The 12,332-nt window shown below is 40.2% G+C and overlaps 1 protein-coding gene across 1 annotated transcript in view; it reads right to left on the reverse strand.

Moving 5' to 3' along the window:
* MUC2 (mucin 2, oligomeric mucus/gel-forming) overlaps nt 1-12,332 on the reverse strand; it is a 102,100-nt gene that overhangs the window by 75,211 nt on the left and 14,557 nt on the right. The window contains exons 11-20 of the mRNA XM_084851535.1: nt 12,027-12,096; nt 11,760-11,897; nt 8,854-9,018; nt 7,571-7,665; nt 6,174-6,300; nt 4,454-4,709; nt 3,240-3,267; nt 2,376-2,510; nt 398-549; nt 71-209 (exon numbers count right to left, since the gene is read on the reverse strand). Coding sequence (XP_084707661.1) covers nt 71-209; nt 398-549; nt 2,376-2,510; nt 3,240-3,267; nt 4,454-4,709; nt 6,174-6,300; nt 7,571-7,665; nt 8,854-9,018; nt 11,760-11,897; nt 12,027-12,096 — 1,305 coding nt within the window. The remainder of the gene's footprint in view (nt 1-70; nt 210-397; nt 550-2,375; nt 2,511-3,239; nt 3,268-4,453; nt 4,710-6,173; nt 6,301-7,570; nt 7,666-8,853; nt 9,019-11,759; nt 11,898-12,026; nt 12,097-12,332) is intronic.

The following is a 12,332-nucleotide window of genomic DNA, read 5'->3' on the forward strand; positions in this document are numbered from 1 at the left end:
TGAGGAGCCACATAGACAGGAATGTTAAATGTAATTCAAAGTACTATGAAACTGCATAATTGAACAGTACCTGGGCAGCCACATATTCACAGTTACCATCAAAGTCATAGAATTTTCCATCAAAGGTAATGAAATGGCCACTTCCATAAATGTTACATGTTCCATAGCAGGCAATCGTGGTGCACCTCCAGCTTCCTTTCTGACATGTACTTAAGAGTGCAAAAAAGAAAGAAATGGGTAAGGCCTTATCTCTGTCTCAGCGCATTACATCGGAAGCGCATGGCAAACTATGTAGCTGAGAAAACATGTAGTTTGCCACATATGCTGTTTGCAGGGTAGTACTCTCACAGACTGCTGCTATTACTACTACAAGTAACAGAGGAAGAAAAAAGATTACCATGTGTTGCAGTCTACTTTTATCTTTTCTCCAGAGGAATAAAAATCGTTGTTATGAATGCATGGGCAGTCCTCTTCTTTAACACATCCTCCTCTCCCATCATCAATCAGTCCGTCAGGGCACACACATCCTGAGATGCACTCTCTTTGGAACTATGGTAAGCAAATGTTTATAATTCATGGCAAGGTATATCAGAATCTATCTACTTAACCTTCGTAATGCACTTTCATTAGGTATGGGGAAATCTGTCTGTATTGGTTTCTACAACTTGCAAGGTTTTTAAAGCACAAGTTCATTCTGCCCTGCTTCCACATCAGTTTGTGATTTTTTAAAAGAAAAAAATCTGCAATACAATTCATATGCATTTTTGTACAATTTCCCCTAATGTATGCATCTTTGGATGCATTTCCCTGTTGAATGCATTTTTCCTGCTGGATTGCGGGGGGGCGGGGATGCGTTTCTCCCATGGTATGCATTTTTGTATGCAATTCTAATGCGTACTCTAGGGGAGGGGAGATGCATACAAAAATGCATAAGATAGAACATAGAAATGCATATGATATGATGGGTACAACAATGCATACAATAGGAGAAATGCATGCAAACATGCATAAAATAGGAGAAATGCGTACTAAAATGCATACAAGGGTAATGCATAGAAAATTGTGTACAACAGGTGAAATGCATAGAAAAATGCATACATTTTTGTCATAATTCCCCTAATGTACACATTTTTGCATGCGTTTTTTTATCAGAGAACTGCATTGCGAAATTCAGAGAACTGCAAAAACTGGCAGATAATTGTGTTCACATATTAGTTTGGGAAGTACGCATTAGGCTGGTTTGTATTAAATTGCAAACTAAATGAATTTCTTCCTCATCCTGAATTTCCATACAGCCAAATCAGACTCACTCAAGTTCACCATTCAGGGTTCACCACCACCTTATTATTGTTATAGTCTAAGTGAGGTAAGACATTGCTCTAACTTATCCAGAACCTCGTGTGTGTTCGAAATTGGACTGGGATGAAAATGTCCCCCACTTTCACTGCCCCCACACTTTTTAGGGAAATGAGTGAATTCTATAAAGGGGGGGGGGGCTTACCTTTAAATACAATGTGGCTGAGGATTTCTTTCTTTTCATTTTAGCACACACACACACACACACAAAAGCCTTGCTGTTATTTCAGGTTCCTGTATTCCTTGAACAGAATGCCCCTGAGGAAGATGCTACATCATAACATAGCTCCAAGAGTCAGCAAGGGTGGAGGTGGGGGGTTGGTAAAAGAAAGGTAAGTCCACCATCACCACCCACATTTTGTAGAATCTGCCCACCCCCTGAAGATTGGATTAATCTTTGGGGAGTGTTTCCATCCCACCCCTAAAACTTACAAAAATTAGTGGGCCCAAATACTTCAGCCTAGCACTAGTTTGAAATGTAATATCTCTCTTGAATATTAAGATATCGGCATGAAACTTTATATATGTGCAAGATATAATGCTTTGTTTCTTTTATCCCAGTTTTACAACCAACTTCAACCCCTCATTTCTAACCCTGTTTCATAGTGTAAATGCTTCTCATTCACTTTTTTTAAAATTTCTCTTTTGCATTTTTTGATGTACCTCATTATTTTCTGTGGAGGAAAACATATGCTACATTTAAAATTACTGGATATTCTACACATTAGATTGTATTTGGTGGAAGAAGGGGTGTTATTGTTAGGTATCAACAAAGCAGAAGAATTAGTTTAAGTAAATTTTAAATAAAAGGAAAATGTTCATGATAACCAGAGCCAATGAAGGAGAGTAGGTGATGTAAACATTTGTTTCTCTAGGATTATAATCCTAAACACAGTTACTAAGCATATCCCTCAATGGGATTTACTAAACATGCTTGGAATCAGACCAGAGTATAAGATTTCCATGGAACAAGGGAATGAAGAAGCTAGGCTGTAGTCAAGAATAGAACAAAGACGTACATGTTCGGTTCCCAGCGTTTGGCAGCTAAGTTGAATTGGTGTTTGAGAAGACCAAGAGTCAATGTTGTTGCAGTCAAAATATGTCTTATTGTGTGAACATCCTGTAAAATAAATATAGATCACTGAGAACATTCTCTTGGATCCATTTTCATAATCAACAGAGAAATGGGAACACTGGAGAGAGGATATCTGGTGATCCAGGAAGTGGAGTGTACACACTCAAGCGTAGATACATACACAAAGAAGACACCCTTGGAAAAAAATGGTACAGCTGTGCTTTGAATTTATATTGCTTTACTGGGTACTTACACTAAATGATGGAAGCCCTACTATGTGTGGAGAATTCATCTACCCATCCAAGGGCAAGGGCAGCACCACCAATATATCAGATTCAAGCCTGAGGCTGCAATCCTATACATATGCAGATTGAGGCTGCAATCCTACATCCTATACAATCCTATATTTACCTGGCATGAAGTCCAATTGAACTGAATGGGGCTTATTACTAAATAGACGTGTATAGCATTGCATTGCTAAAGAAAAAAAGTTAGGCAGCCATTTTATCATGGTTAAGGAAGGTGGGAAGGGGATTGCTAGTTTGTTTGTTTTTTTCTGAAAGATCATGGAGGAGCATTCTATGTACCCCTAAAAGAGATATGTTCCAGGCATACAGCAGGGGAGACCTTTAAGGTGTAACTTAAGGGGAAATAATCCTAGAATATTTCTAGGAAGAAATTTTTTTTAGCATAAGCCAACTCAGCAAGGAATTACTTTCCTAAAAACAAAAGAATAATTCAAGCTGGATAAAGACATATGTACTCCTAACATTTTACACCTACCATGATATAATGTTCTCACTGGTACACAATGAAATCTTCCATTTCTGCAAATACTAAATAGGAACACATAGCAGAAAAAAACATAAATCAGAAGCCAGATATTTGAGTTTTCCAAGTGAATTCTAATTTATATATCGCCATTAATAAAAACTAAAGATATGTTGCTAAAACATAAATATTAAATAGTACCATTTCTACTAGACATTAGTCTCTTAAATATAATTGCATGATGAAGTGGACAGTGCCCATGAAAGCTTTGTGCCATAATAAATTTGTCACTCCTTAAGATGCCACAAGAGCCTTTGCTGTTTTTGCTGCAGCTAACTAACATGGCTCCCCTGCTGGAAATTGAGCATCATGGATGATGTGCTGTCAGTGCACAAAATAAAGAGCAAAACACTCCAATCTCTGAACGTCAGTTTCTCAATAAAGACTGACAACATTCTTCTAAGTTAATTCTGAGACATATATTCTTTGTTTTGAAGTGAGTAGGGAATAACATTCTTCAAGAAACTTTAGATCAGTCATTAAAGATAAATGGTAGATAAAAGAGGTCCATGTGTGCTTATGATAATGTATTTTCAAGTTACCTCAGCAATTCACAGTGAAGCATTTCAAAAATTCTTTGTGCTCTGAATGCTACGCCTGATGAAGAATGTGGAATTCTAAAACATTTTAAACTCTAATTACTCCAAAAAGGCTTAGTTGTACTTGTTCTCATCATCTCATGTTGTTTTGGAAACAGAATCTTCTACTGATGTGCCAAACTAACACCCCAATCCCCTCAATTGTCTTATGGCTGTAGAAGAAGAGAATGCTCATGCTCCTATGCTGCCAGCATAATCCCAAGATTCTCTATCCTTTTAAAGTAGGGCTGGCCCAAGGCATTTTGCAGCCTGAGGTGGAACAACTGGTATCCCTCCCCCCACATCAAGGTGCATAGTACCCAAGGCCAGCCAAGATATGTTGGTGATTTCTGAGGCAGAAATCTCACAAACACCTCTCCCCTACTCTGGCAGTAAAATATGGTAATATTAAGGTAAATAACCAACCATTTGCTGCCCTTTCATAACACCTAAAATCAATTGCCTGAGATAGCCACTTCACCCTGCCTAACAGAAGGGCTGGCCCTGTTTTTAGGCTGTAAATGTTGTAGCACAACACAAAAAGAGACCAGTCTCTTGTATTGAATGTCCATCTTCCCAGAAAGGCAATGAATAAACCAGGACTTTAACATACCAGCGCTCCTCTTGTTTCATGAGAATATCTCCGGGCTCCACAAATGAGCCTTTGTAATAACATGGACACTGAGATATGGGCACACAGATGTCTTTCTCATTCATGTAGGTATTATCAGGGCAGCCACAGCCATCTACTGGAGTGAAACCTTGCAAGCAATGTTTATCACCATCAGAAAGAGAGTGGCAGGTTCGCTGGCATGTGGTCAGATTGTAACGGAAGACCTGGGTGGCTGGGCAGGAGGACACTTCTTTGTCTGAATGAAGGGGAGAAAATAATAAATTTAAAGTTTTTTTTTTTTTTTTTTGCATACAGTAGCTTGGCTGTTTGCCATTTCTAAAGTCAGTTCAGTGCATGCTGTCTGAATTTTATTCCCAATGCTTTTCTATGAAGAAATATTGACACGTTTGGGAGATCATTACGAATATTTCTGAGGCAGCAATAAAAAGAATGGAAGAGCAAAATGTATTATTGACCATTTGATTTTTAAAAAGCCATATTAACATGTAATGGTAGGAAGAGGAGGGGAGATATGATAGCACTCTTCAAGTACTTGAAAGGCTGTCACAGAGAGGAAGGCCAGGATCTCTTCTCGATCACCCCAGAGTGCAGAACACGGAATAATGGGCTCAAGTGACAGGAAGCCAGATTCCGGCTGAACATCCGAAGAAACTTCCTGACTGTCAGACCAATACAACAACGGAACCAAATACCTAGGGCAGTGGTGGGCTCTCCCACACTGGAGGCATTCAAGATGAGGCTGGACAGCCATCTGTCAGGAATGCTTTGACTTGGATTCCTGCATTGAACAGGGGGTTGGACTGGATGGTCTTGTAAGCCCCTTCCAACCCTACTATTCTATGATTCTACGATTCTATGAAGGAAGGAATGACTTTCAGCTATCAACATTCCTTAGCATTGCCTCTTAAATTATGCTGTAGGTAACCAATTATCCAAAATTCCATTTCCCAGTTCTTTGGAATTCATTGTGTCTGTCCCCATGTAAGCTCATGTTAATGCAACAACATAGGGATGTCGGAGGAATCCATCTGAGAGGTGAAGTTCACTGAGCTTTCATCAGCTCAACTCCCTGGACTTTGGCTCATTTATCAAGTTGGGCCAGCTCATGGATTTTTGTGTTTTTTTCTTAAATTGCAGCTGCAATTTGCATAATTTATGCAAATTCTGATGGTGATTTGCTTAATTTGTGCAAATTGTGCTCGTAATGTGCTTAACTTGGACAAATTGTGCCCATGGTTTGCACAAATTGCAGATGAGATTTGTGCAAATTAATTGAATTATGACTGCAATTCTTGCAAATTAAGCAAATTACATCTGAAGTTTGGGCAAATTATGCAAATTATGGCTGAAATTTGTGTAAGTGTTGGTTTAAGAAAAAAAAATCCGAGAAGAGTTCCCAGATTCTAGGAAAAAGCCCACGGGTCAGCTTGCAAATGCAAGCCGAGCCAGGCATCCAGAGAAGTCCAGCAAGCCTAAAAAGGGCCGGATTTCCCTACGATGGCCATCCCTAAAACAACATGAAGTTTTTTCTTCAATTGCAATTCATCTAAACATTTTGCATACCCCAAAAGCCATTCTGATAAATGAGTTATATTATATTTGTTATCATTAACCCTGGTCTAGACTAGTCTCAAAAAAAGAAAGGTACTGTTATTCAGAAGGATTTGTTGAAGGTAAAGATATAGATGTAGCCGCTTACTGCAGATATGATCTCTCCAGCCCCACAACATGACCTCTTTGAAGGCACAGGCTCTTGCATAAGATGATAGGGCAGCACACAAGCATTCCTCATTGGAGTTACAGTTACAGGTATCATACTTGCAACGCTGGAAAAATAATAATCAAGGAACAGTCAATTATATTTGCAAGGAAAGGTGATGACTAACTGGCTATCAACAGTAGCAGTGGTGAGTTATCCCTTAGAAACTGAGAGCAATCCCTTATATTAGCAATGGCATATGTGATTAATTTTCCCTTTTCCCCCTCCAATTAAAAATGTTAGGTCAGTATCCAACACTGCCTCCCCTTTTATGCAATTTACACACAGCACTAGTGTAAGCGACCTCTAGCGCTATGCCAATAGTGTAAGCTCACGCAATGGGTTTTCCACAGAAACCTATTAACACCAGCTGATGCTATCGGCATAGTGTTAGAGGTCACTTACATTAGTGCTACCTCAGTTGTTTAAGCAGATCAGCAGCACTGGATACTGACGCTGGTCATTTCAAGATTGCCCTATCCCTCTCTGGAGTGCACTTCTCCCATTATTTATTCCATTTTTTAAAAGCTGTGAATGAGCTGTTCCCCAACAGCTAGCTGGCCACCCTAAAGGAAGGTTACCCCATCTCTTGTGGGGATTGGATATCATACACGTGATACTGGGCAGTAAAATAAAATCAGTTTTAGGGTGCAATTCTATGTACATTTAGACGGAAAAAGGTCCTACAACTCCCAACATTTCCTATCTAGCATGGGATTTGTAGGACCTCCTATGCTGGATAGGGAATGTTGGGAGTTGTAGGACTTTTTCTGTCTAATTTGCCATCTGGGAATGCCTATGGATAGTATCCCAAAAAACTGTGCAACCAGTTCCATCTGCCCAAAGAGACATTGTGCTTGCACTTCTGGGATTGTGCACACACACACATGCAAATATGCCACAGAGCAAATTGTGTTTGATACTGTGACTATTGGAAGTGGTCCATTATGTGACATGGGGGTCCACTATTCAAAAAAGATATATCCTACAGGGTATTTCCAAGGCCTTGAGTATGCCAAAAAGAGCTCTCTAGCTCATGGCCTCTCTCTTTATGTATCCTACAGGGTATTCTGTATATCTGCTATTTTGCTCTTTTCACTGCTATGGGGTGGTTTTAGTTCATCTATTTTGAACTAAAAGGGCAAGAAACTTGACATTGCCTGAAACATGATCATCCATGTTGGTAATTCAATCACTTCGAAAAATCATTGGGAGGAGAGCTGTAGAGCTTGCTTTGCCACCTTCTGTTTATTATACTTCCTTGAAAGTGAAAAGACCCATGCAACAAAATACCAGGCTGTCAGAAGAAAGGATATACTATTTCTTAAAATCCATACCTTGTAATAATCTGTTGGGTCAATGACTGAATGACATCTGGCAAAAGGAGCTTCTGTACTTTTTAATAAAGAGCACCAATGTTCAGCATAATTTTCTGCAATAAAGGGGGGAAATTAAATGTTGTTATCATATCAACCATTCATTTAATGTCTTTCCTAGGGATTAATAAAACTGTCATGTTCAATTCTGCTCAGTTATCTGCACTTTTCTTGCGTTAGGTTTATTCTATTCTGTTTCCACATCAATTGGCTAAGTCCCCATGAAAATTTGTACATATTCTTGGGCACGTTTATCCAAATGTACACTTTTTTGTATGCACTTTCCCAAATATATGCACTTTTGTAGGCACTTCTAAATATATGGATTTTGAGGGTTATGATTTTCTCTTCTAATAATACAGCTTTGTACACACTTTCCCCTAATTTACACATTTTTGTACACACGTTTCCTTTTTGTATGAATTTTTGTGTGGATTGCCCTCTGTTATATGCCTTTTTGTGCATTTTTTTTAAATATGTGAACTGCATTGCAATATTCGGGGACATTTTGCCATATTCCTGCATTTTGGTTCCTGTGCAGGTTTGAGAAGTGAGAATTTGGTGAGATTGCATTAAAATGTGGACCTAACAAATTTCTCACCAATCCCTAGTCTTTCTATGTATCATGATCCATATCGTCATATCCTAGTATTCAAATTATTCTGATGATCGCAACAATACAGTAGAGTGAAACCAAATGAGTACTGTATGTGTTGAAAACATGGTCCAGAGGTTATAGCAGTATACCACTCCCCTTTATATTTAAATGCAAATATCTATTGACATAATTGGATCCCACATCATCTGAGGACTGTACAGCCTCAATAGCTTTGTCTTCCTGGAGTCTTTGAACATTTTGGAAGGAGAATGAAAAGTCAGAAGACCACAAAGAGAAGCAGAAGTAATATTATTGAAGGAAACTCCAAGCTGGCTTCCATTTTCAAAACTATAATATGGCAAATGGGTCTCTCTTCCTCATCTCCACAAGCATTGCCTCCTATTTCTTTGGAAACTTTTCTATTTGTTTTGAGGCCGTGACAGGAAGCAGCAGGCTAGTCATATGTTCAAAGCCTCAGACCTAGCACAGATTTATATATATTACTGACTTGCTGTCCTGAGTAATAAAGAAAATTTCCCTCATCAAATTCAGTATTGGACCTGAACCTGAATATTGGCTTTAAAAGATAGCTGGTGCAAATCCAACTCAGTTCATCAAAGTTTTTATGAAAACCACCCATACTTACCATGTTCAAGGCTAAGAGTGCAAGGGTGTTCCCACTTCTCCAGCTTGTCAGAGCAGCTGGCTTGTGCTTTCCAGGTATTAGCAAAGGAAGCCCCTGTTGCTTCAACCAATCCACCTGATGTTTTGAAATCATCACTTTCTATTCCATTGAAATTCCCACAAAGACCTGTTGATAAAAGCAACAGAAGTTGGTTGGTTGTGTCTGTTTTGAAAGTCATGCCTTCTTTGTTTGTAAAATACAAAGAGTAAGCAATGGTCAACACAACACTGACTGAGAGCTTCTAACTAACTGGTCCCTTCAAATTCAGCAGTAATTCCCAACCAGCACATCACAAAGTAAAGATGTAGATCTCAGGTACATCAGCCTTCCTGATGCCTTGTGGCAACTGCACTGTTCACTGAACTGATGCTTTTTTGGTTGAAATGGCAAACCTGTGGAATAGGTAAGTCAGTGTGTGTATTCCCCTGCGGTGGGCTTCCAGAATTTAGAGGTGCCGAGATAATGATAAGCCAGATCCAGGTCTGCTTACAAGGAGACTTTATTGAGTACTTATGGAGCACAGGCATACCCAATGGTTGGATCAGACAGCTTCTCTGAACCCCGAGCCAAGGGGTAAGATGGGTTTTATATCATACATGTTAGCAGTGAGGCAGCATGACAGCAGCAAGAGTTAATTAGTGTTCATCTGCAACTTCCCCAGCATAGACTTACAGTGCTTGGTGAGGAGGAAAGCAATCAGAACTTTCCCAGCACAGATACCTGTAGCTTAGCATAAACAGAGCCTCACTTCCCAGGCACATCCTAGGCCCTGATAAGATAAAGGGTTCAGAGCTCATTAGCATGGAATGTGCTGAGGCGACAATATCAACCTTTGACTCATCTTACCAGCCAAGAGGCCCACTAGCAAGAGAATTGCACAAATAATGAACCAAAGCAGAAAGTATTATGGATCTCTAAAAAAAAGGTAAAGGTGTCCCCAACCAGTCATGTCCGACTCTAGGGTGTGGTGCTCATCTCCATTTCTAAGCCGAAGAGCCAGCGCTGTCCGAAGACCCTTCCGTGGTCATGTGGCCGGCATGACTGAACACTGAGGTGCACGGAACGCTGTTACCTTTCCCACCGAAGCGGTACCTATTTATCTACTTGCAATTTCTTGCTTTCGAACTGCTAGGTTGGCAGGAGCTGGGACTGAAGACGGGAGCTCAGTCCGTCACGCGGCACTCGGGTCTCGAACTGCTGACCTGCCGACCTTCCGCTCTGCAGTTCAGCGTCTTAACCACTAAGCCACTGCGGCCCCTACATTATGGATCTCTAGGCCCCTCTAAAACTATTGGTGACTTGGTTACAGGCCTGGGGCCATTACACTGTGATAAAACTTCACATAACACAGAACTTTTTAATGGAAACTGTTGCCCAAAATACCAATTTACTGCTAAAGTGCTGAACCAGCAGTGTGAGAACCTCCAAAGCAGACTTATTAGTGCCAAACTATTGTGATATTTCTTCAGTAATGGGAACACCAAATGAATACATTCAAAACTAGGGTGAACAACACACTGAGGTTCAGAAACTCTGAAGAATGAGAAATGCATGGTAAGGAGGGAAATCCCTCTGTAATTTGAGGATGCTCCTGGATCCATCTTTCTCACTGGAGACCGGACAGGGATAGCCTGGAGACTGTAGTTCATGCACTGATAACCTCACAATTACTAGATTACTGTAATGTGCTCTATATGGGGCTGCCCTTGCACCTGGTTCAGAAGCTGCAGCTAGTGCAGAATGCAGCAGGTAGGGTGCTCAGTGGGGAACCCAGCCATATACACAGTACACCTGTGTTAGAATAAATGCACGGGTGGCCTATTCACTGCTGACCCATGTTCAAGGTTGTGTTAACATACAAAGCCTTTAATAACTCAGGACCACGGTACCTCGCAGACTGCCTTCCCCTATATACACCCAGACAACCTTTAAGGCCTTGCTGGTAATTCCATGACCAACAGAATGCTGCCATGTGACATCTTGAAAATGGGCCTTCTCAGCAGTGGCCCCTGCCCTCTGGAATACCCTCCCCCACTCTGCTGTTTGGGAGGCAGAAATTATGATGAATTTTAAACACCTCCCAAGAATGTACATGTTTACTCAAGTTTTCCCTGGCTTATCATTGCTTATCATGATGCTGCCCCATTTGATTGTTTTCTATTGCTGGTGCAAATTCAACTCAATTCTGCAGTCTTTATGAAAACCACCCATGCTCACCATGTTCAAGGCCAAGAGTGCAAGGGTGTTCCCACTTCTCCAGCTTGTCAGCGCAGCTGGCTTGTGATATAGCAAAGGAAGCCCCTGTTGCTTCAACCAATCCACCCGAGGCTTTTTATTGTTTCTCTTTACTTATCTATCTTTGTTTATTGTAGCTGTAACTGTTTATTAATTTAGTATTTTAACAGTGATATTTAATAGTTTGGCATGTAAACTGCTTAGAGATGTTGTGATATTAAGTGGTGTACAAGCATTATTAATAAATAAATAATAAATTAAGTAAGCAATAACTGAATAGCTTGGCTGTTATTCCATTATTCTATTCAGTAACCACATGGAAGAGTCTAGAAGAGATGCGGTTCCTTTAGAGTGCAAACCCATGCCTGTTTAGACAGGAAGAAAAGCCCTACAGCTCCAGGTATTCCATGCGGGGGAGTTGTAGGACTTTTTTCTGTCTAAACATGCATAAGATTGCACCCTTAGGGTCTTACATTTTATGGACAAACCCATTAGGTAGCCTTTTTGGTCTTTGATCTTTGGTCTTTTTTTGGCAGGCATAGATATTTCATTCCATTTTTCTAAAAATTCTCTCCCCGTTACTAGTGTTGATGTAATATCTCCTTCAATGCTAAATAAAAGTTCAGACTTGCCTTGGAGTATTCCCTTGGAAGACTGATCCACAATGGCAAACAACTGCATAACTGGGGCCAGCTGGATCTGCAGCTTGAGGCCAAAGTATGTGTGTACAATAATGTAGTAGGACGATGGCTGGAAAACTGAGAAGCTGGCTGAAAAACAGAGCAAAAGCCGAGTCATAACAACAGGGTAAAAAAAAAAAAAAAAAAGGTAATCTGAAGGATTTGTGGGACCGTCAATTTAAGCAGTGCAAGGGTGGGGGGAATGGCTCCCTTCCTCACCTGCTTTATGAGGCAAGTGAATCTCCATCTCATTCAGTAATACAGTACCATCAGATTTGAAAACTACAACCTGTGTGAAAAGAGAAACGACCTATGTTAGTGTGACTTTAGCTTCTTCAAAAGACAGGAATGTCATCGTGTTAAATGAACATTAACAATAACGATTGCAGTGGTCAAAGGGAGCCCACCATTTTACGCATGGGCATGTAGGATATGTATAGTGTTCTTCAATAAGTATAGGAACTTGGGGAACAGCTTAAGTAACCCAATGAGTCTAAGCAATGGAACATGAATGCACACATGTGC

This window comes from Heloderma suspectum, chromosome 1 (genome assembly GCF_057233095.1).
Source record: "Heloderma suspectum isolate Gila_16-S chromosome 1, 16-S_ref, whole genome shotgun sequence".
Taxonomy (NCBI): domain Eukaryota; kingdom Metazoa; phylum Chordata; class Lepidosauria; order Squamata; family Helodermatidae; genus Heloderma; species Heloderma suspectum.